General features: G+C 41.9%; 1 protein-coding gene across 3 annotated transcripts; it reads left to right on the top strand.

The window, feature by feature from the left end:
• Positions 1-278: 278 nt before the first annotated feature.
• Positions 279-24,607, top strand: hsd17b3 (hydroxysteroid (17-beta) dehydrogenase 3). 3 transcript variants are annotated; one of them, XM_064971721.1, is made up of 11 exons: positions 279-550; positions 16,638-16,684; positions 17,268-17,343; positions 17,687-17,791; positions 17,913-17,980; positions 20,933-20,977; positions 22,763-22,797; positions 22,993-23,074; positions 23,209-23,274; positions 23,705-23,854; positions 23,952-24,607. In XM_064971721.1, the coding sequence occupies exons 1-11, from the start codon at positions 400-402 to the stop codon at positions 24,045-24,047; spliced, it is 921 nt and encodes a 306-aa protein (XP_064827793.1). In that variant the 5' UTR covers positions 279-399; the 3' UTR covers positions 24,048-24,607. The 3 variants fall into 3 exon arrangements, with proteins under 3 accessions (XP_064827793.1, XP_064827801.1, XP_064827784.1); XM_064971712.1 differs by having other exon boundaries at positions 281-550; positions 17,684-17,791; XM_064971729.1 differs by lacking the exons at positions 22,763-22,797; positions 22,993-23,074; positions 23,209-23,274 and having other exon boundaries at positions 280-550; positions 17,684-17,791.
• The last annotated feature ends 1,053 nt before the right edge of the window (positions 24,608-25,660 follow it).

Consider the following 25,660-nt stretch of genomic DNA (forward strand, 5'->3'; position numbering starts at 1 on the left):
ATACCATATGGGTAGCACTAAGGATTTTCCCAGAAAGTTGTCTTGATTCAGCAAGAAGGCAGCTGGTAGGAAATGCACAAGAGCCTTTCTACTCTAACTCAGTCATCTGAATTTGGTACAGAGAGGCAGAGACGACATCTGACAAATTGCATGCTTGGTACTAAACTGAAAGGGGAGGTGTAGCTTGATTTGATGTGTGTGTGTATTTGCTTTGTGTAGCCTACAGGAGAGGTGTGTGTGGGGGGAGTGGCTATGGATTGTCTGTTCCCCCTGACACTCCCCTGTGTGTATGTCTGGGCTGAGGAATTGTGTTGTGGTCAGAGCAGACGTACACATTCTCACACACAGGCCGAGTTTGTTGTTGCAGCCAGACAATCTTAAAGAGCCAGTGGGTCTGCCATGGATTTAATAGAGCTGTTCTTTGTCTGCCTTGGTGCTGCAGTCGTAGTATTTTATGGAGTGAAAATGGTCCGCTTCGCTAAGATGCTTTATCCCAGAGTTTGCTTTCCGCAGCCAGATTCCTTCTTTACATCAATGGGAGAGTGGGCAGGTGAGCTCTCTCTCTCTCTGTGTGTGTGTGGTTGTGTTGTGTGTGTGTTTACCCAGAATAAATAACTGACATGCGCTGAAGTTACATTACTGATTATAAGTAAATTATTAGGAAGAAGAATCTGTAAACATGTTTCATGAGGTTTTACAAACGAATTATGTAAATTCAATCTTTGTATGAGCACTACATGACAGTCCTCCTTCAGTCCCTGTTCCACCTTGTGGTCTCAACTTGCTTCTAAGGTATTGTACTGAATGTAATGAAATGTGGCAACTTGTGACCCCACTGTGCAAATTATACTGAAGAACAAAGAGTTCTATCTGGAACGGGATTAAAGCCCATTATTAAAACATTTTCCAGATCGTTAAATGTCTGGGAAACACTCGATAAGGTCACTCACAGCTGGGTGGATCAGTAAGGAGGCTTTATAGAATATAGGTGGGTAAATGGTTTGTTTTTTTTACACCACAGCTATCAATGCCATTTTATTATCACGTTGATGTTATGTTGACACGCTGTATTATCTGGCGGGGATGAAGTGTGTCATCTGACAGGGTCACCTGGGGAGATTACTGAACTGACTGACATAGAGCCCAGGAAAAGCAAGCATGATGTCTACACACTGTTAAGATACTTTAAACTAAGTGTAAACGGTGTATGGCAGGGGTCTTCAACCTTTTCCTACCCAGGCAAACCGGCGACCCATGGACCCCCATCATATTATCCAGTGAATGATGATATGTAATCAATATTTTCAAATGAAATTTGTCAATAGTTTTTCATTGTTTTGATCTGCCAACATTAACATTGAAAGAAGTGTAAACTCTAGCATACCTTTCTAGCTAATAGGCTAACTCCAAACTAGGGCTGTGACGATTATGGAATTTTAGGTCATTCATAATTGTCATGTAAATGCAAAAAAAATAAAAATAAATGGAGCTTGTAATGCATCTTTGAAAGACATACCTAATGAATACAACACAGCTTTGATGACACAAGTGTCTCAGAAAAAATAATGGTTTTGACTGTTTATAGAACTTTTGCAAATGAAGCTTCCCCTTCAACTTTACCAACTGCTCTTGGTTAAACCATATCTACTTGAATTTAATGTTGACTCCCCCTTCTCCTAAAATGAATGTATTGAGATGATGATTATACAATAATTGTGCCAGCCCTACTCCAAACATGTTAAACCAGCTAAACAGCTGCAATTAGCGAACAAAGGTTAGCAATATGTTGGCAAAAAATGTAATTCCAAGTTAAGAAAGAGTGCCAGCAGACAGCGTAATTAAACCATGACTGGTACTCGCGGCTACTTTTTCAAAGCCTATGTCAGATACTCCAGTGAGTGTAATTTGCTCAGTATTAGGAGGTGAAACAAAGTTATCATTAGAAAGAAGATATTCCCCTCTTTTCTACTGTTGGCAGAGAGGAAGAGGCAAAGGGAGAGGTTTCACTCTTGCCAAAATCTGTCCAAAATAAACCCAATGTGTTTTTATGGGTTTATTTTGGACCTAATCTTGTAGTCTTCTTTTCCGCCTTTGGGACAACGACTCTCATTGTTAGGGCGGAGACATAAGCATCTCGCCATTATATTATACTTTTTTTTAAATGTATACAGCACCAGTCAAAAGTCTGGGCACCTACTCATTCAAGGGGTTTTCTACATTGTAGAATAATAGTGAAGACAAACTATGAAATAACACATGGAATCATGTAGTAGCCAAAAAAAGTGTAAGACAAATCCAAATATATTTTTACAAATGACAGATTTCCACCAGTCTAATGTCCATTGCTCGTGTCTCTTGGACCAAGCAAGTCTTCTTTTTATTGGTGTCCTTTTTAGTAGTGGTTTCTTTGCAGCAATTCGACCATGAAAGCCTGATTCACCCAGTCTCTGAACAGTTGATATTGTCCTAAAACATTAGGATCACCTTCCTACTATTGAGTTGCACCTCCTTTTTCCCTCAAAACAGCCTCAATTCATTTGGGGCAAGGACTACAAAGTGTCGAAAGCATTCCACAGGGATGCTGGCCCATGTTGACCCCAATGCTTCCCACAGTTGAGTCAAGTTGGCACAAGAAACTGTTGAACGTGGAAAACCCAGCAGCATTGCCGTTCTTGACACACTCAAATCCAAAAAAAGTATTTAGCCAGCCACCAATTGTGCAAGGTCTCCCACTTAAAAAGATGAGGCCTGTAATTTTCATCATAGGTACACTTCAACTATGACAGACAAAATGAGAAAAAAAATCCGTAAAATCATATTGTAGGATTTTTAATGAATTTATTTGCAAATTATGGTGGAAAATAAGCATTTGGTCACCTATAAACAAGCAAGATTTCTGGCTCTCACAGACCTGTAACTTCTTCTTTAAGAGGCTCCTCTGTCTTCCACTCGTTACCTGTATTAATGGAACCTGTTTGAACTTGAATCAGTATAAAAGACACCTGTCCACAAACAAAATTGTAGACCTGCACCAGGCTGGGAAGACTGAATCTGCAATAGGTAAGCAGCTTGGTTTGAAGAAATCAACTGTGGGAGCAATTATTAGAAAATGGAAGACATACAAGACCACTGATAATCTCCCTCGATCTGGGGCTCCACGCAAGATCTCACCCCGTGGGGTCAAAATGATCACAAGAACGGTGAGCAAAAATCCCAGAACCACACGGGGGGACCTAGTGAATGATCTGCAGAGAGCTGGGACCAAAGTAACAAAGCCTACCATCGGTAACACACTACGCCGCCAGGGACTCAAATCCTGCAGTGCCAGATGTGTCCCCCTGCTTAAGCCAGTACATGTCCAGGCCCGTCTGAAGTTTGCTAGAGAGTATTTGGATGATCCAGAAGAAGATTGGGAGAATGCCATATGGTCAGATGAAACCAAAATAGACATTTTTGGTAAAATCTCAACTCGTCGTGTTTGGAGGACAAAGAATGCTGAGTTGCATCCAAAGAACACCATACCTACTGTGAAGCATGGGGGTGGGAAACATGCTTTGGGGCTGTTTTTCTGCAAAGGGACCAGGACGACTGATCCGTGTAAAGGAAAGAATGAATGGGGCCATGTATCGTGAGAGTTTGAGTGAAAACCTTTTTCCATCAGCAAGGGCATTGAAGATGAAACGTGGCTGGGTCTTTTAGCAAGATAATGATCCCAAACACACCACCCGGGCAACGAAGGAGTGGCTCCGTAAGAAGCATTTCAAGGTCCTGGAGTGGCCTAGCCAGTCTCCAGATCTCAACCCCATAGAAAATCTTTGGAGGGAGTTGAAAGTCTGTGTTGCCCAGCAACAGCCCCCAAACATCACTGCTCTAGAGGAGATCTGCATGGAGGAATGGGCCAAAATACCAGCAACAGTGTGTGAAAACCTTGTGAAGACTTACAGAAAACGTTTGACATCTGTCATTGCCAACAAAGGGTATATAACAAAGTATTGAGATAAACTTTTGATATTGACCAAATACTTATTTTCCACCATAATTTGCAAATAAATTCATTAAAAATCCTACAATGTGATTTTTTTTCCTTTTCATTTTGTCTGTCATAGTTGAAGTGTACCTATGATGGAAATTACAGGCCTCTCTCATCTTTTTAAGTTGGAGAACTTGAACAATTGGTGGCTGACTAAATACTTTTTTGCCCCACTGTACTGCCATATCCCAGTCAAAGGCAGTGAAATCTTTTGTCTTGCCCATTCACCCTCTGAATGGTACACATACACAATCAATGTCTAATTGTCTCTCGGCTTAAAAATCCTTATTTAACCTGTCTAGGACTGCGATTCCACTAGCGGAAATACAAATCAACAGAAATCTCATGAATCAAATTTCTCAAACATACAAGTATTAGGCACAATTTTAAAGATAAAATTCCCATTAATCCAGCCACAGTGTCTGATTTAAAAAATGCTTTACAGCAAAAGCTCCACAAACGATTGTTAGGTCACCACCAACTCACAGAAAAACCCAGCCATTTTTCCAGCCAAAGAGAGGAGTCACAAAAAGCACAAATAGAGATAAAATTAATCACTAACCTTTTGATCTTCATCAGATGACACTCATAGGACTTCATGTTACACAATACATGTATGTTTTGTTCGGTAAAGTTCATATTTATATCCAAAAATCTTATTTTACATTTGCATGTTATGTTCAGTAGTTCCAAAACATGCAGTATTTTTGCAGAGGGAGACATGAATTTACAGAAATACTCATTATAAATGTTGATGAGAATACATTTGTTATACATGGAAATATAGATAAACTTCTCCTTAATGCAACCGCTGTGTCAGATTTCAAAACAACTTTACGGAAAAAGCATAATCTGAGTACGGTGCTCAGAGCCCAAAACAGCCAAAAGAAATATCCGCCATGTTGCACAGTCAACATTAGTCATAAATAGCATAAATATTCACCTACCTTTTGATGATCTTCATCAGAATGCACTCCCAGGAATCCCAGTTCCACAATAAAAGTTTGATTTGTTTGATAATGTCCATCATTTATGTCCAAATAGCTTATTTTCCAAACACGCGTTCAGGTTCAGTCGGACGGAAACTTCAAAAAGTTATAATACAGGTCGAAGAAACTTGTCAAACTAAGTATAGAATCAATCTTTAGGATGTTTTTATTCTAAATGTTCAATAATGTTCCAACCATAGAATTCCATTGTCTGTAGAAAAGCAATGGAACGAGAGAGACCTCATGTGAACGCGCGACTGAAAACGAGGCTGCTGCCAGATCCCTTAATCAAACAGCTCTCATTCGCTCCCACTTCACAGTAGAAGCCTAAAACAACGTTCTAAAGACGGTTGACATCTAGTGGAAGCCTTAGGAAGTGCAAAATAACCCATATCCCACTGTGAATTCGATAGGGGCTGAGTTGAAAAACTACAAACCTCAGATTTCCCACTTCCTGTTTGGATTTTTTCTCAGGTTTTTGCCTGCCATATGAGTTCTGTTATACTCACAGGCATCATTCAAACAGTTTTAGAAGCTTCAGAGTGTTTTCTATCCCATATAATAATAATATGCATATATTAGCATCTGGGACTGAGTAGGAGGCAGTTTACTCTGGGCACGCTATTCATCCAAAACTGAAAATGCTGCCCCCTATCCCAAATAAGTTAACCTGTCTTCCCTCCTTCATCTACACTGGCTGAAGTGGATTTAACAGCTGATATCAATAAGGGATCATAACTTTCACCTGGTCAGTCTATGTCTTGGGAAGAGCATGTTCCTAATGTTTTGTACACTCAGTGTATATTTTCAAACACCACCTGCAGGACCCCCGGTTGAATACCCATGGTGTATTAGTATTGTCCTTTCCTATCACATGTAATTATATACTGTATACCCCATATCCCTCCAATTCAAATCTGGACCTCGAAACCAATTTGACTGCTTTTTGTCATTCTTCCCCTCCAAGGGATGGATTGAAATTTACAGAATGGTTACCTAGAGGAAAATGGGGGCGGGTTAGTAGGCTACATATCAAGTGTGCCCGATGCCGCCCCTCATCTCTGATTCTCCACTGGGTGGGCAATATCAATTGTAGGGTGGTCTCAATCAAATGACCTATACCCTATAGGCTATGTAGGGCATGCATGGAGAAGCACAGAGCAGCTATATTTCTAATATAGCTGCTGGGATAGTGTAAATGAAACTAGGCTGGATATTCCAACCCTGAGCCCCGGCCTGCTATGCTCTTGCTGATTCCAAACTTTTTTGTGTGCTGGCTAACTAATGTCTGTGCTGTGTAGGCCTACGGTGGCCGTTCTGGAGGAAAGGCAACGGTTTCTTCTGGAAATAATTTGGGATTAGGCCTACTGTAGTCCAAATAGTCTTGCGCGCGGACTAGCCTAAAGCCTATATAGGCTAGTCCGCGAAGATGAGGAGGAGGACCGGAGGTCAACTTTGATAGCTTGCTACTACTATAATTTATTTTATTAAAAACAATGTTTCTTGCCCATGATGTATTTATCAGAGTTATTGACCTCACAATAAACCAGATTCAAGTAACTTACATTGTGCTGCTGAAACTTGAAGCAGCAGCCGCGGCACAATCAATCGGAAATAGACAGCTCATGGTGCTGAAAGTAGGCAAATTCAAGTATGCATAATTCATTTAAACCATCTTCATTTTAATTAGACTTTACTAACAACAACAGGCCTTTATGTTGGAGCCTATTTCTTCCTATTTAAAAAACAAGAGGTGGGCCTACGTGTTTGACAGATGAAATTAGGGCTGTTCAGTTAAAACCAAGACTCAAATTCAAATAAAATGTTATTGTCACATGCGCCGAATACAACAGGTGAAATGCCGTGAAATGCTTACTTACAAGACCTTAACCAACAATGCAGTTCAAGAAATAGATTTAAGAAAATATTTACTAAATAAACTAAAGTGAAAAAAACTAAAAAAGTAACAACAAAATTACACAACAATAACTAGGCTAAATATAGGGGATACCGGTACAGAGTCAATGTGCGGGGGTATAGGTTAGTCGAGGTAATTTGTAAAGTGACTATGCATACATAATAAACAGTGAGTAGCAGTGGTGTTAAAACAAGGGGGTGGGGGTCAATGTAAATAGTCCAGGTGGCAATTTGATTCATTGTTCAGCAGTCTTATGGCTTGGGAGCCCTTTGGTCCTCGACTTGGCGCTCCGGTACTGCTTGCCGTGCGGTAGCAGAGAGTCTATGCCTTGGGTGACTGGAGTCTTTGACAATTTTTTGGGCCTTCCTCTGACACCGCCTAGAAAATATGTAGATCCTGGATGTCAGGAAGCTTGGCCCAAGTAATGTACTGGGACGTACACACTAGCCTCTGTAGCGCCACACTAGGCGGTGATGCAACCGGTCAGGATGCTCTTGATGGTGCAGCTGTCAAACTTTTTGAGGATCTGGGGACCCATGACAAATCTTGAGGGGGCATGAGAGGGTATGCCATAGGCCTACCATTTTATTAAAGAAAAGGACACAAAGCATAGGCCTACCCCATTCTTAGCCTGTTATTTCTGTAATTTGTGTGGTATTAAAAACAATTCTGCAATTCTGAAATTATGGAGAATTGCATGAAATGTTTATAAAAAGCTTTTTTATCTCGGACCTGCAAACACGATGATAGATTCATGCAATGCTTTAACTATAAAGGAGATATTTCCATCCCTACTCTTGTCCATGGTGGTCTGGAAACCCGCAACCTAATGACTCATAGCCCTGTGCTCTAAAAATACCTGTGTTGCCATGTAAGGCTTACAGGACGAAGAACAGTTTCTAAAACTGCATATCTAAGACTCTGGTCTGTCCAAGAAGTGAGGGTAAATGGTAGGCATGTTCTCTGCTATCCACTATGTTTTAATTATTATTTTGGGTATAGGGGAGGGTCATTTATTTTTTCTCCCCGAGCATTCAGGGAGCATTTAAATCAAAATATATTTTGCTGAAGGGAGGGCCATCAAATTATTATTTCAGAGAGGTCTGATTTTCTCCATGTAACCCTTAATATAAAATAATGTTCACTCCCTAATTTAGACCTGGAACACCAGGTGTGTGCAATTAATTATAGGTAGAACAGAAAACCAGCAGTACTCCGGACCTCATAAGGCTTTAATACCCCTGCCCGTGTAGCCTACGTGTGAAGTCTGCTGTATCAAATAAAATCACATTTTATAAGTCACATGTGCCGAATACAACAGGTGTATTGGTAGACCTTACAGTGAAATGCTTACTTATAAGCCCCTAACCAACAATGCAGTTTAAAAAAAAAATGGATAAGAGAGTAATTAAAGAGCAGCAGTAAAATAACAATAGCGAGACTATATACAGGGGGGATACCGATACAGAGCCAATGTGCGTCGGCACCGGTGAGTTGAGGTGGTATGTACATGTAGCTAGAGTTATTAAAGTGACTATGCATAGATGACAACTGAGAGTAGTAGTGGTGTAAGGGGGGGGTGCAAATAGTATGGGTAGCCATTTGACTAGATGTTCAGGAGTCTTATTGCTTGGGGGTAGAAGCTGTTTAGAAGCCTCTTGGACCTAGACTTGGCGCTCCGGTACCGCTTGTCATACAGTAGCAGAGAGAACAGTTGCCATACCAGGCATGTTGACACACCAGCATGACATTTATACCGAGGTCACCAATGATGGCCAGCCCTCTATGGGAGGCTGAAAGCACAGATAAATGTGAAGCATCCGCTTAGCGTTTCCACTCACTAACAAATATGGTATTGATAGGAAGCCCACTGGCCGGCATTGGGAGAAGATGGAACGAGATGGATTTTGGCTGACATTTTGCACATATTCTCATCAAAGTTTTCTGTTCCCATAACTAAAATCTGTTATGAACAGAGTGGACTAAGTTTTATAGACTTTACCCTTTGCGAAAGTTTTAAAAAAATAGCGTTGTACAGGCGAAATGCACAGGCGAATTGAGTTATTGCACATGGCCACTTCAGAGTAGGCGTTCCCTAACGGAAATTTGCAGACATATGCTAGAATGTGCCAATAGGCTCTCGCTACCTCGTGCTTGGATCTGCCCACCTTCTTGCTTGTTCTGCCCACTATGACTCATTTGTTCCCATTGGATACAACAGGCTATGGTCCATTTTGGTTTAGTTATACAAGTCTTTGCTGAAAATCTCAGAGTCACTTTCCTATCAGATCATCTTCTGGGCAACGCAAACAAAACATAGACACGGACACAAACACACACTAGAGGCTACACAAACATACACACGAACACAGACTGAAGGTTAAACAAACACACATCAACTTCCTGTGTTCCTGAGGCAGCAGTCTCCTGGTGTTACTGGGCCGTCTTCTTCTCTGAGCTGAGCTGTTCCGCCTCCCTCAGTGCTAGCTAATGCTGTGGTGTTCTCTTTCACCATGAAGGACCAACAATACCCAGCATGACGGCCTCCTTTTTCCCAAGCTCCACTTTCATTCCATTCCAATCAAGTACATGGGAAAAAAGCCTTTAGAACAGTATGTTCCGGGTGAATTATTCCTTTCTTTCACCTTAACTTGGAGGAGTCTTTCCAGCTCATTGGAAATCAAAGGAACATGAGTGTGTTTCTCTTTCCTTTCACAATCAAGCCTTTTTCAGTGTTAGGTTGGAGTGTGTGTAGCCTTCAATGTGTGTGTGTGTGTGTGTGTGTGTGTGTGTGTGTGTGTGTGTGTGTGTGTGTGTGTGTGTGTGTGTGTGTGTGTGTGTGTGTGTGTGTGTGTGTGTGTGTGTGTGTGTGTGTGTGTGTGTGTATTTCGTTGTGTAGTGTCCCATACCGTGTGATTTCTAATTTGACTGTGGGAGGTTTCTGGTGTGCTTTGCATCTGTTCTTACTTCAGCTCTCTGCCCTGAAGCGATGCAGGAGAAGACTAGTAGTAAGAGAAGAATAGACATTCCTAACACTGTACAGTCAGAGGCTAGATAACCACATCTTGCTATTGAGAGAAAAAGAGACACCGGCTAGCTTGGATAGCCCTGAGACCACTCAGCTCCAGCCAAACACCACAGTTTTCATATGCTGCTGCCTTTGTTATAATAGGGTCACTAACCAATGCTCCCTTCAACACCCCTCCCTTCCCCTCAGAGAAGAACATTCCAGGGCTTTCGTGTTCCATTCGGTTCCATCTCGAAGGTTGTTATTCTGAACTTCTTTGTTCACTATCCAAAGCTACAGCCACAGTGTGTGTCTGTGTGTGAAGTTTACCATGTGGTTGGCAGTGGGTGCTGCTGAGGGGAGAACGGCTCATAATAATGGCTGGAACTGAGCAAACGGATTGGTATCAAACACCTTGAAACCATTTCATATCATTCAGTCATTACCACAAGCCCATTCTCCCCAATTTAGGTGCAACCAACCTCCTGTGGCAGTTGGATTTTAACCGTGAGGAGGCAACAATGCAGAATTGTTTTTTCTTACCAGGGTGAGGCTAAAACAGCCGGCGACTTGTACAATTACTTACAAAAGAAAAGAAACTGGACTGAGCAACAAGGAACATTAAACCAAATAAAAAAATGGGTTCAAAAGAAAACCCAGGCTCAATCATGCCTGAAAAACCTGTCAGCATACAAACCCGTTCCCGGTCCTGTCTCTCAAACAAGGAAATTACAGGGTTTAAATAGGACCCATCATGCATCAGCCAGTGAGAACAAGCCAATTGACATCATGATGAATTGGGACAGTTCATTTTGCATGGCCAGGGCCCCGAGTGGGTGGAGTGACCAATGGAATGGCACCAGGCCATGCATTTACCAGGCCATGCATTTACCAGGCACCGGCCTGGTCTCATTTTACTAGACGTAACAGTAAAAATAAATTCAGTGCACTCAAATTAGTATGATATGTTAAGCTTGGTATGGTTACATAAAACAGAAGGTTACTTAAGGAAAAAACTGAAGAAGGGTCAGGCGTATAACTTGAATGTCTAGCAACCAAAATGTTGCGTGTTTGAATTTCATCACTGACAACTTTAGAGAGGGTGGGGGTCTGGGGGGGGGGGGGGATTCTATCAATTTAATCGTTTTTTCCCCCTATCATACCTACCCTGATTGGATAAACTAATGGACAACAATACTTCTACTGCGACTTACAGCTATTTTCTCTCACATCTACGGTACCTGTAGTTAAATAATTATACATATGTTCCTAATTTCTTCTTTCTTCAAGTGCTGGATTTTCACCCACAGCGGCCAATCCACCATTATGATCTTAACTCCAACCCTCTAATGTTCACAGATTCACCCATCTTTTCCAGTATAATGTCATTTTGCTATTTCCATTTGAAATTACAGCCCTCCATTTCACAATGATGTCTTATGAGGGACCTGAACCTCCCCATTTGTAGCATTTCTACTAATATTGCTCTAAAAATAAATACTTTACCCAAGAGAATAATAATATTTCCCATTGACGGATTGTGGTTTTTCAGATCCCGTAACAATACAGTCTGCAGGTTGATCTGAACCCTGATATTATGACATAACAACCATGCCTGGACCTGACTCCAAAAGCGAGCCACCGATTGACAGTACCAGAACATATGTTATATTGATTGTTTTCTCGCGGCAGAATCAATTTAAAGTAAATTATATATAGTAAATGTAAATCCGGAACACTCAAATTAGTATGATATGTTACGTTTAGTATGGTTACAGTGCATTCGGAAAGTATTCAGACCCCTTGACTGTTTCCACATTTTGTTACACTACAGCCTTTATTCTAAAATGGATACAGAATTACAGAAATAATCAATCTGCACACTACCGCATAATGACAAAGCAAAAACAGGTTTTGAGAAATGCTATTAAAACTGAATTATGACATTTTCATAAGTATTCAGACTCTTTGCTCAGTACTTAGTTGAAGCACCTTTGGAAGCGATTACAATCTCGGGTCTTCTTGGTTATGACGCTACAAGCTTGGGACGCCTGTATTTGGGGAGTTTCTCCCATTTCTTCTCTGCAGATCCTCTAAAGCTCTGTCAGGTTGGATGGGGAGTGTCGCTGCACAGCTATTGTAAGGTCTCCAGAGATATTTGATCGGGTTCAAGTCCGGGATCTGGCTGGGTCACTCAAGGACATTCAGAGTATCATGACACAAGGCGAGACCCAGATGCTGACACAGGAGGCAGATGGTTGGAGTCTTACAATGTTTATTAATCCAAAAGTAGTAGGCAAGAGAATGGTCGTGGACAGGCAAAACCAGATCAGAGTCCAGGAGGTACAGAGTGGCAGACAGGCTTGAGGTCAGGGCAGGCAGAATGGTAAGGCAGGCAGGTACAATGGTAAGGCAGGCAGGTACAGAGTCCAGAACAGGCAAGGGTCAAAACCGTGAGGACTAGAAAAAGGAGAAATGCAAAAAGCTGGAGAACGGGAAAAACACTGGTTGACTTGGAACATACAAGACTAACTGGCACAGAGAGACAGGCAACACAGGGATAAATACACTGGGGGAAATCAGCAACACCTGGAGGGGGTGGAGCCAATCACAAGGACAAGTGAAAACAGATCAGTGCGTGACACAGTCTTGTCCTGAAGCCACTCCTGCTATGTCTTGGTTGTGTGCATAGGGTCGCTGTCCTTTTGGAAGGTGAACTTTCGCCCCAGTCTGACTCCAAGTGGATGTCATGTGCCTTTTACTAAGGAGTGGCTTCCGTCTCTACCATAAACACCTGATTGGTGGAGTGTGCAGAGACGGTTGTCCTTCTGGAAGGTTCTCCCATCTCCACAGAAGAACTCTAGAGCTCTGTCAGAGTGACTATCAGGTTCTTGGTCACCTCCCTGACCAAAGCCCTTCTCCCCCAATTGCTCAGTTGGGCCAGGCAGCCAGCTCTAGGAAGAGTTTTGTTGCTTCTAAACTTATTCCATTTAAGAATGATGGATGCCACTGTGTTCATGATGTTCAATGCTGCCGAACTGTTTTGGTACCCTTCCCCAGATCTGTGCCTCGACACAATCCTGTCTCGGCACTCTACAGACAATTCCTTCGACCTCATTGCTCTGACATGCACTTTCAACTGTGGGACCTTATATAGACAGGTGTGTACCTTTCCAAATCATGTCCAATCAATTGAGTTTACCACAGGTGGACTCCAATCAAGTTGTAGAAACATCTCAAGGATGATCAATGGAAACAGGACGCACCTGAGCTCAATTTCAAGTCTCTTAGCAAAGGGTCTGAATAGTTATCTAAATAAGTTATTTCTGTTTTTATTTGTAATACATTTGCAAACATTTCTAAAAACCTGTTTCCGCTTCATCATTTTTAAATTTATTTTACCTTAATTGACTTGCCTAGTTAAATAAAGAACAAATTCTTATTTTCAATGACGGCGTAGGAACAGTGGTTTAACTGCCTTGATCAATGGGGTATTGTGTGTAGATTGATTTAAAAAAAAAAAAAAAATGTTTTAATCAATTTCAGAATAAGGCTGTAACTTAACAAAATGTGGAAAAAGTTGAGACTGGTGTTTTGTGGGTACTAATTAATGAAGCTGCCAGTTGAGGACTTGTGAGGCGCCTGTTTCTTAAACTAGACACTAATGTACTTGTCCTCTTTCTCAGTTGTGCACTAGGGCCAACCCCTCCTCTTTCTACTCTGGTTAAAGCCAGTTTGCGCTGTTCTGTGAAGGGAGTATTACACAACGTTGTATGAGATCTTCAGTTTCTTGGCAATTTCTCACATGTAATTTCTCAGAACAAGAATAGACTGACGAGTTTCAGAAGAAAGTTCTTTGTTTCTGGCCATTTCGAGCCTGTAATCGAACCCACAAATGCTGATGCAACTAGTCTAAAGAAGGCCAGTTTTATTTCTTCTTTAATCAGCACAACAGTAGAGGTGATGGCGGTAGTGCTAGTAGTGGTGGTGGTAGAGGTGGTGGCAGTAGTGCTAGTGGCAGTAGTGCTAGTGGCAGTAGTGCTAGTGGCAGTAGTGCTAGTGGTGGTGGCGGTAGTACTAGAGGTATTGGTTGTATTTTGAGACAGGCTTGAATAAGGTAAGTAGCCAATAGGCAGAGAGTAGCATAATTTGTCTGATTCTCTAATAATGGTATGGGAATAATAATGTATTATTATGTAGGCCTACATTGAACGCCACACATTGGCTGCTACTGTAGACTGAATGATAGAACAGCTATTTCCATATTAAAATGTTATGGGATACATTTTCTCCATTGTTTTTGGTGGTAGGCCACTCTGGAACGTCTATATTATCATCAAATAGCCACCTTATCCTACACTGTCTGAAACTAACTTAAAACAGGTACAGCCTCGGTGTTCACAGTAAACACCTGCTGGAAGTTACACAGAATTGGAAGGAACATTGCCTGAAGCTGTTTGAAACATCTTTGTAGGCCGTAAAAACTGGTCAACCTTAGGCTTATTAAAGCCCACAGCCCTTGTAAGACTGGTTGTTTGCTGTACTCGAACTGAAAGTTGAGGGTTGCACTTAAGCCACTGAACCAATCCACCCCTCCGTGCCCCTGTCCTTTCTTGAACCTTTGCTTGATTCCCATCCCCTCTGCCAGAACGAAGGCGAGTCTTCTCACGTCCCATGATGTTATGCCAAATAAGGTTCTTTCCAATTGTTGAATGTGGTTGAGGTCACTTTCATATGTGGAAGAGAAGACTGGCACCCACCCATTTGGCTGAAGCCTGGATTTTTCACCTCCTTTTCCTCGTTGCCGTAGTGTTCTTGATGGAATGTTGGGCACCCTGGCAGCTCCCTTTAAGATATGCCCATTTTCCATTGCCTTCAGTGCATGCTGTGTTGACTCATTGCTTCAGTCTGTTTTCTTCTTGTATGTTCTCATCTGAAAATAAAAACATTGAATTATATTAGTAATTGTAAGGAACCTTAACCTTAACCTAAGACCTGACCCTTAATCTAACAAATGTCCCCTAATCCTTACACCTAACCCCTAATCTAACAGATGGCCCTTAACCCTATCTACCCCACCCAGAACTGTGTACCTTAAGACTAACCAGTTTCTTTCAAACCACATGACTTAAAGTATTATTAATGACCTACAGAGGGAGAGATTTAAAAGCTCTCTTAAAAACGTAGCTAGCTATCTAGCTATATGACATAAAATGCTGTGTAAAATAACTAAACGGCTTTAGAGTAACATTAACTGTAAAGCTTTCTGTCACTCGTGGAAACATTTACAACTGCAATTAATTATTATCTTTTTGGAATGTATTTTACCTCAGACGATCAGGTAGTAAGGTTGCTAGCTAGCTCTGCTAGCATCTTATGCTAGCTAGCTCTGCTAGCAGCTTATGCTAACTAGCTAGCTGGCTAGCATTTACTGCCAGTAAGGCTACTAACTAGAAAATTAGCATAAACTACCACTAACTGGGGTAGTCATTGTCTAAATGACAGGTAGAAACACATCATAACCATATAGGGGTAACTAGCCCCTAGGGGCCAGTTACCCCCGACAAGGTGGAGGCGAGTTGCCACCAACACACTCATCCAACATATTACTAACTTTACTGAAAAATTATCTAAATGTTTCTCTCTAAACAAGTGGATTATTTATTTTAATGCTTTCCTACTTGTACATCTAACTTCATTGGAATATATCTACACCTTTTTCACTTACAGAGCCGTGGCAGCCAGGGAAAGTGTTTGGTGACATCTCGTGGCTAGTTAACCTCAGGGGACTAGTTACCCCCTAGTAATGGGGCAGCAGGTAGCCTAGTGGTTAGGGCATTGGGCCAGTAACCGAAAGGTTGCTAGATCGAATCCCTGAACTGACAAGGTTAAATCTGTCATTCTGCCCCCCCTGAACAAGGCAGTTAACCCACTGTTCCTAGGCCGTCATTGTAAATAAGAATTTGTTCTTAACTGACTTGCCTAGTTAAATAAAGGTTCAATGAAAAAAAATACACATAGAACCTCAAATATAGAAGACTTCTATATCTGTCGTTTCCATTACACATGTTGCAATTATTATTTTTTGCGACATTGCTTTTGTCGAATACAACTGGGTCAATGGAAACCTGCCTATTAATTGATTTATCAAGACGACTCCTCCAGGCTTGTCTCAAAGCAGAGCGAAATGATCATCTCGGTGACATGACTATTGCTTTAAATTACAGTTAACATTTGGATATGACTTTGGGAGTTTCAGTATAAAACAGCAATTTGATACATGCCTTCAATTGCATTAGCCTACTTTATTCCAATAGTTTCATCATTCAGTTGATCACAATTTAGGTGAGTTTTCCAGTCTCTGTCACCTGCCTCTTCTGCATTGTTCTCAGCAACAGTTTAAATCAATGTACTGTTTTTTAGAAATATGGCTCCTTTTCGGGTTAAAGCTAACTTAATTTCTCTGATATTGGACCGGGCCTGGGCTCGGGTTTCAGTTTACCGGGCTTGGATCAGACTTGGCTCTAACTTTCAGGCCCGATGGGAACAAAACTTCCAAGTGGAGCAGTCCACCCATGCTGTGGTGCATGAAGCCTCTAGTGGTGGGAAATAGTACTGCCTGGATACTTCTATCAGTAGCAATGTGTAAAGATATTTTGCAGTGACATCCTATCCCATCTTGCTCTGTTGCAGTGGTCACTGGTGGGTCAGACGGGATAGGGAAGGCTTACGCCTTTGAGGTAAGTTACCATTGCTGTCTCTGAATGTGACTGTGGCTGTTCATGACATACCACCTGTCCATCCCTAACTGCATATAGTTCTATCCCCCCCATGCAACACCAACTCCATGTGGTTCTATCCCCCCGGTGCAACACCAACTCCATGTGGTTCTATCCCCCCCATGCAACACCAACTCCATGTGGTTCTATCCCCCCATGCAACACCAACTCCATGTGGTTCTAACCCCCCCATGCAACACCAACTCCATGTGGTTCTAACCCCCCCCCCCATGCAACACCAACTCCATGTGGTTCTATCCCCCCCGTGCAACACCAACTCCATGTGGTTCTATCCCCCCGTGCAACACCAACTCCATGTGGTTCTAACCCCCCCATGCAACACCAACTCCATGTGGTTCTAACGCCCCCCATGCAACACCAACTCCATGTGGTTCTATCCCCCCCGTGCAACACCAACTCCATGTGGTTCTATCCCCCCGTGCAACACCAACTCCATGTGGTTCTATCTGTCCATCACTAACTCCAGTGGTTCTGTCCCACCTGTCCATCACCAACTCCATGTGGTTCTCTCCCACCTGTGCAGCTGGCAGGACGTGGGCTGAACGTGGTGATCCTGAGCAGAACCAAGGACAAACTGGACCGGGTGGCACTGGAGATAGGTGGGAGGAATTAACATCCTCCTTCTTCTGGGATGAGCAACATTGTCTTTGAGGGTTAAGATCAGGAGTGTCAGACATACTGTTCGCAGGGGTTCAATCCATCCCGAGGATGGTTTGTGTAAAAACATATATATATATTGTTTTTGAAATTATAATGGACCTACATTTATAGAGTTTCCTGACTGTTTCCAGCTCTCTAATAATCACGGAAAGTAAAGCTACACCGTCAGGGTCGATGAAGACCATATGCGCCCCCCGGTGCATAATGAGTTCGACACCCCTGGTTTAGATGTTAGGTCAATGTATCTCTTGAACTTTTTGTGACCTTTCTCTTTCACAGCAGAAACCACGGGTCAGAAAGTGAAAGTGATCGTAGCTGATTTCACTGAGGATGACATGTATGAAGACATTGAGGAGAACCTGAAAGGCTTAAATATCAGTGTATTAGGTGCGCGCTGTCCTTCATTATTACTCCTTGTTATATTTACTGATCTCTAAAAATAGTAGCCTATCCTATCCCAATAACAGCTGCCGAGTGGCATTAACCTGGTCTTATCCAATTCATGCAGTGAACAACGTGGGGATTCTGCCTAGTCATATTCCCTGCAAGTTCCTGCAGACTAAGGACCTGGAACAGGTGAGAGGAGACATACAATATTGGTTCACCTGCAGATGTAGGATCTTAATTTGAGCCAGTTTGATACAGCAGGAAAAGAATCCTGCAGCAACAGGAACTGTGAATTATTTTGTGTATTATAATTAATATACATTTTTGTAGGGGCTGATGCATTTGACGTTAGGGCAAATCAAGTCTGAAATGTTCAATTGGAAATTACAAACTTTAGAAGCCTTTTAAACCTTGAATACACTACAAGTTTGCAATTCCTGCTATGCACAAATTTTCTTTTCAACAAAAGAGTGATCAAATTAAGATCTCGTCCTCATACCTCACCTGTCCTCTTGCCTGTTCCTCTCACTCCCCTTTCCTCTCGCCCCACCTCACCTTTATCCAACACGCTGTGTGACAGAGTGGAGGCTGCTGAGGAGTGGATGGCTCGTAATAATGTCTGGAATGGAGTCAATGGAATGGTATCAATGACATGGAGATCACATGTTTGATGCCATTCCATTAACTCCATTCCAGACATTATTATGAGCTGTCCTCCTTTCAGCAGCTTCCACTGCTTGAATGGAATAAATGGAACGGTATTCAACAGATCAAACATTGAAACCACGTTTGACTCCATTCCATTGATTTCATTCCAGCCTCTACAATGAGCCCGTCCTCCTATAGCTCCTCCCATCAGGCTCCACTGGTGTGATGTCATAATATGCCAGTTATTACGTTGATGTTGATTCACCTCAAGAATTGCACTTGCATTTGGCGAAAGGCTCGTGACACACATACTCAGGCTGACTGGCTCTCGTTCAGGCAAATGAGAAATAAGTGAACTCAGGCTGTCAGGGAGGCCAAAGTTAGTTACTTTAAGGATCAGTTCTCTCTCTCTGGGTCTAACCCCAAGAAGTTCTGGAAACGGTTAAAGACCTGCAGAATAAACCCTACTCCTCACAGCTGCCCATGTCCCTTAATGTTGATTATGTGGTTGTTACTGACAAGAAGCACATGGCTGAGCTCTTTAATCACCACTTAATTAAGTCAGGATTCCTAATTGACTCAGCCATGCCTCCTTGCCCGTCCAACATTTCCTGATCTCCCACCCCTTCTAATGCGACTAGCTCCGACGCTCCTCCCTCTTTGCCCTGCCCCGCTACAAAGTTTCTCCCTGTAGGTGTTAAGTAAGTCCGAGGTGCTAAAGGAGCTCCTAAACTTGACCCCCAAAAAACATCTGGGTCAGATGGTTAAGACGCTTTCTATCACCGCCAAGCCTGTCTCTCCTCTCTGGGGAGGTTCCCATTGCTTGGAAGGCAGCCACGGTTTGTGCTTTATTTAAGGGGGTGATCAAGCTGATCCTAACTGTTATAGGCCTATTTCTATTTTGCCCTGTTTATCAAAAGTGTTGTCAATAATCAACTGACTGGCTTTCTTGATATCTATAGTATTCTCTCTGGTATGAAATCTGGTTTCCGCCCAGGTTATGGATGTGTCACTGCAACCTTCAAGGTCCTCAATGATGTCACCATTGCCCTTGATTCTAAGCAATGTTGTGCGGCCAAAGCTTTTGATATGGTAGATCATTCCATTCTTCTGGGCTTGGCCTGGTTTGCTAACTACCTTTCTCAAAGAGTGCAGTGTATAAAGTCAGAAAATCTTCTGTCTCAGCCACTTCCTGTCACCAAGGGAGTACCCCAAGGCTCGATCCTAGCGCCCACGCTCTTCTCAATTTACATCAACAACATAGCTCAGGCAGTAGGAAGCTCTCTCATCCATTTAGCTACAGTCTTATTCTCAGCTGGCCCCTCCCCGGATGTTGTGTTCCATGCTCTACAACAAAGCTTTCTTAGTGTCCAACAAGCTTTCTCTGCCCTTAACCTTGTTCTGGACAACTCCAAAGCAAAGGTCATGATTACAGGTGTGATTACTACCTCTGAGGGCTTAGAGCTTGAGGTAGTTAACTCATACAAGTTCTTGGGAGTATAGCTAGACGGTACATTGTCAGCACATATCAAAGCTGTAGACTGAAGTTAAATCTAGACTTGGTTTCCTCTATTGTAATTGCTCCTCTTTCACACCAGCTGCCAAACTAAACCTGATTCAGATGACCATGCTAGATTACGGAGACGTAATTTATAAATCGGCAGGTAAGGGTGCTCTTGAGCAGCTAGATGTTCTTTATCATTTGGCCATCAGATTTGCCAACAATGCTCCTTATAGGACACATCACTGCACTCTATACTCCTCTGTAAACTGGTCATCTCTGTATACCCGTCGCACGACCCACTAGTTGATGCTTATTTATAAAACCCTCTTAGGCCTCACTCCCCCCCTATCAGAGATATCTACTGCAGCCCTCATCCTCCATATACAACACCCGCTCTGCCAGTCACATTCTGTTAAAGGTCCCCAAAGCACACACATCCCTGGGTCGCTCGTCTTTTCAGTTCGCTGCAGCTAGCGACTGGAATGAGCTGCAGCAAACACTCAAGCTGGACAGTTTTATCTCAATCTCTTCATAGACTCAATCATGGACACTCGTACTGACAGTTTTGGCTGCTTTGCGTAATCTATTGTTGTCTCTACCTTCTTTCCCTTTGTGCTGTTGTCTGTGCCCAATAATGTTTGTACCGTGTTTTGTGCTGCTACCATGTTGTGTTGCTACCATGCTGTGTTGCCATGTGTTGCTGCCTTGCTCTGCTGTTGTCTTAGTTGTCTCTTTATGTAGTTCTGTGTTATCTCTCATTGTGATGTGTGTTTTTCCCTATATTTTTATTTTATTTTGTTTAATTTGAATCCCAGCCTCTGTCCCCGCGGGAGGCCTTTTGCTTTTTGGTAGGCCATCATTGTAAATAAGAATTTGTTCTTAACTGACTTGCCTAGTTAAATAAAATAAAAATAAAAATGTTACCTGTGGATGACAAGGAAGGAGGAACACACTTCACTTTTTATTTTTATATTTTTTTTCCCTTCCAGAGAATTACAAAAGTGATCAACTGCAACGTGAAAGCCTTGGTCAAGGTTGGTAAATATTGAAGCCCATCAGTGGAGTTTATGCTTAAAGGGATACTTTGGGATTTTGGCAATGAGGCCCGTTATCTACTTCCCCAGATGAACTCATGGATATGTCTTTTGAAGGAAGTTGCTGACTAGTGCTAGCACAATTACTAACTAACACATTCTCATTTACAGCAACAACCTAGGGAGAGGATGACAGGGGAGAGGATGAATGAGCCATTTGTAAGCTGGGGATGATTATGTGACCATGATGGTATGAGAGCCAGATTGGAAATTTAGCCAGGACACTAGGATTAACAACACTACTCTTACAATAAGTGCCATGGGATCTTTTTGTGACCACAGAGAGTCAGGACACCCTTCTAACATCCCATCTGAAAGATAGCACCCTACACAGGGATTTATTTTGAAACCAGAGGAAAGGTTGCCTCCTACTGGCCCTCCAACACCACCAGGTCTCCCATCCATGGACTGACCAGGACCAACCCTGCTTAGCTTCAGAAGCAAGCCTGCATCCCACCCTAGTCCAATAACTGGAAGTCTATGGTAACTGCTAGTAGATACCATAGACTTCCAGTCATTGTGCTAATGCTAGTTAGCAATATCTCGGCTAAACTACTTCCTTCATACTAAACACAGAGACATAAAAATGGTATCCACAAGTTCATAAGACCGGCATTATGGGCAGACCTTAGGGGGCCTGGCCCGCCCTAACATACCTCATGCCTCGTCCAAATAAAATGTTTAAATATTGATAACTTATTTGACCGAGACACCCGCCAACAGAAAGACCCATCCAGGCAAGCGAAACAGCGCGTCTCAGTATGTGTAGCCCAGGAAATCTGATGCTGTCAGAACTAAGAGTATGGCATGACATTCTCTTTTTTGCCAGTCCGCATCAGATACAGTACATTCGGAAAGTATTCAGACCCCTTGACCTTTTTCACATTTTGTTACAACTGTATTCTAACATGGATTAAATAGCTTTTTTCCCCTTTATCAACAATCTACACATAATACCCCATAATGACAAAGCAAAAACTGGACCATACATTTTTGCAAATGTATTAAAAATAAAAAAAATAAACTGAATAAGTTGCATAAGTTTTCAGACCCTTTACTCAGTACTTTGTTGAAGCACCTTTGTCAGCAATTATAGCCTTGGGTATGACGTTACAAGCTTGGCACACCTGTATTTATGGAGTTTCTCCCAATAGAACGAGCAGGTGACAATTTTACGGGCTTTTATCAGCACAAGATCACTGAGGGAGCAGGCCCGACATCTCAAGCAAACTAATAAAATCATAAACTGATTGCCAATTGACTTTTTGACTTGCTTGCATTATCAACCCATATTCATATTGTCATTATTGCTTATGTGATGATTTTCACTATTATCAAGCACACTTGGCCCTTGTAATGATGTTTATGCTACTGATGTTTTCGTCGTTTGACCATGCATCTTGCTGACCTTGCACTTGGTGGTTGGGGTATTTATTTGCATTTTGTCGTTATAAAAAGAAGCTTAGACCGGGTTCCAACACCAACGCTTACAGTTAATAGTTGTAACAAAGGCACTCCACGAATACAATTTATTGAACACTTAATATTATAAGAAACAAATCAAAAATGACAGTCTACATCCAAATAGGAGGTTCTGTGAGAGAAAAAAAACGTCCCATGGATTTGTTTCTGGCGCCGGTCCTGCTCCTGACTCATTGCCAAAATCCCGAAGTATCCCTTTAATTAAGTGTCTTTGTTTTTAACCGACTTGTCTTTGTTCCACAGATGTGCCAAATAGTCCTGCCAGGGATGGAGAAGAGGTGTTTTTGGAGAGGTTTTCCTCAAGCCAATATTTGAGACTTCACATTGTCAATTGAATTTGAAAGTCCAGTTTATTTTTTACTGAAACTATAATTAGTCTAATCTAAAATCCTGTTAATTACTGGATGAACATATGTTGATGAATGTGAGGAGAGGAGAACCTGAGTAATCCTGACTGTCTAATTCCTCTGCAGAGGGAAGGGAGTGATCGTGAACATCTCCTCTGGTGTGGCCAGTGTTCCCTCCCCCATGTACACCATGTACTGTGCATCAAAGGCTAGTACAGACCTGCTATCTCTTTCTAAGCACAGGATGATCAGTCGGTTGTACGCGATGCTTCTGGAATTAGTCGTTTGTATAACAAATAATAAAAGTGATCTCAATGTTTCTGCCTTGCTGTCTTTGTACAGGTGTTTGTGGAGAGGTTCTCTCAAGGTCTGCAGGCTGAATATAAAGCAAAAAGAGTCATGATACAGGTGCAGTGATGCATCAGGGTGCATGGATCTATTTTACATTCGTATAAAAGGGGGAGGGCCCTCAAATCGTTTGTACAAGTATTGGCTTTGTATGATGGCTAATTCATCCCCCGTCTCACCTGTAACTATTCCCCATGTCATTGCTGTAAATCAGAATGTTTTCTCAGTCAACTTACCTGGTAAAATAAGGGTAGAATAAATAAATGCAAATTGTATTCATTGGTTTGTACAGCAACGCGAATGTGAATTCAGGAGGTGAGCTAAATCAAGAATTGAAAAATCGTAAGGGAAATAAATGGCATTTTACTATTCTTGAATTTTAAGGTAAATTCACTTCCCCACTTGCGTGAATTTAAATGGAACTGGCCTCAACACTGTCTACTCTATATGTCTGCTTTACTCTGTTTCTCTCCTGTGTCTCTGTGTCCAGGCAGTGGCCCCATTTGGGGTGTCCACCCCAATGACGGGCTACCAGAAGTCCAACATGGTGACCCTGACAGCGGAAGACTTTGTCAGGACATCCCTGGAGTACCTCCAAGCCGGGGACAAGACCTACGGCAGCATCTGTCACACAGTACTGGTAAAACGCATCAGAACATTTCGACATATGGAAAGGTGGAGTATTTACCTTGTTTTCAGTCATTGAAACAGGTGTGTGCTGTGTGTTGTCTCTACAGGGTTGGATGGTACAGGCTGTTCCTCAGCAGATCCTCCACAGTGAGACCATGCAGGACAGTCTACTGGAGTATGTGAAGAAAAGAGTGGGGACATAGTGCATGTGTTGATCTCCTATGACCTATGTTATCATCATGTACTGTATGCATGTCTGTAAATAAGATATGATGCCTTTTAAATAACTTTTTCACATGTATGTTTTTCTAAAACAAGAGGACTGTAAAGGCATTTTTAACTCATACTTCTAGTAAATTGAACTCAAAATCAATGTTTATGTGATACTGACTGAAAATGAGAAGTCACACCAACCTTTCCCAGCATGCTCTGCTGTGGGTCGATATTTTGGAATCTGTGTTTAATGTACATTGAGTGATTGATTAATCTTATACTACACAAAGATAAATAACATACATGTTTATAAACTAATCCAATAATTTAGTTTGAATTTTGAACTTCTTACTGAAATGGTTGTTCCAGTTTAAATGGCTTAGGCAGTCTCCTCCCATTGTTCCTAACCCTGCCAGTCATTATCAGGTTGCGGGTGAATACAAATGTTTACTGTTGGATAGCCTAACAAACAGACTTGCAGGTACAGGACAAAATGCATAAAATCACAAGTGCAATACACCAAAATAAAGCTTAACTTCTTGTTTATCCAGCCGCCGTGTCAGATTTCAAAAAGGCTTTATGGCGAAAGCAAACCATGCGATTATCTGAGGACAGTGCCCCATCATACAAATGCATGACAAACACATTTAATCCAGGGAGGTGCGACACGAAAGTCAGAAATAACGATATAATTCATGCCTTACCTTTTGAAGATCTTCTCCTGTTGGCACTTCAAAATGTCCCAGAAACATCACAAAAGGTCCCTTTGTTTGATAAATTCCTTCTTTATATCCCCAAAATGTTTGATACAGAAATACACCGGTTCTAACTCGCCCAACATGACTACAAATTATCTAATAAGTTACCTGTAAACTTGGTCCAAACATTTCAAACAACTTTCCTAATCCAACCTTAGGTATCCTAAAACGTAAATAATCGATTAAATTTAAGACGGAATATACTGTGTTCAATAGCGGATAAAATCAACATGGAGCGAGCTCCAGGTCCCCCGCAACAAACAATAGAGTCCACTTGGCTTGACACTCACACTGAACCACCCTACTTCTTCATTTCTCAAAAGAAAAACATCAACCAATTTCTAAAGACTGTTGACATGTAGTGGAAGCCATAGGAACTGCAACCAGATGCCTCATAAATATAGTTTCCCATAGAAAACCAATTGAAAACACAGTGACCTCAACAACAAAAAAATCCTGGATGGTTTGTCCTCGGGGTATCGCCTGCCAAATAAGTTCTGTTATACTTGCAGACATTATTTTAACATTTTTAGAAACTTTAGAGTGTCTATCCAAACTACCAATTATATGCATATCCTAGCTTCTGGGCCTGAGTAACAGGCAGTTTACTTTGGGCATGCATTTCATCCGGACGTGATTATAGTTTCTAAGTAAGGCGGGCTTTGCTAAACTCAAACATTTCAAGTATTGCAACTTATACTTATTAATCGACTTTGACTTTAGGTCTCCCGAGCGGTGCAGTGGTCTAAGGCACTGCATTGCTGTGCTACAGGCGTCACTTTCAGAATGAGGTTTGATCCCAGGCTGTGATGCAGCTGGCCACGACCAGGAGACTCATGAGGTGG

Source organism: Oncorhynchus masou, chromosome 1 (genome assembly GCF_036934945.1).
Source record: "Oncorhynchus masou masou isolate Uvic2021 chromosome 1, UVic_Omas_1.1, whole genome shotgun sequence".
Lineage (NCBI taxonomy): Eukaryota > Metazoa > Chordata > Actinopteri > Salmoniformes > Salmonidae > Oncorhynchus > Oncorhynchus masou.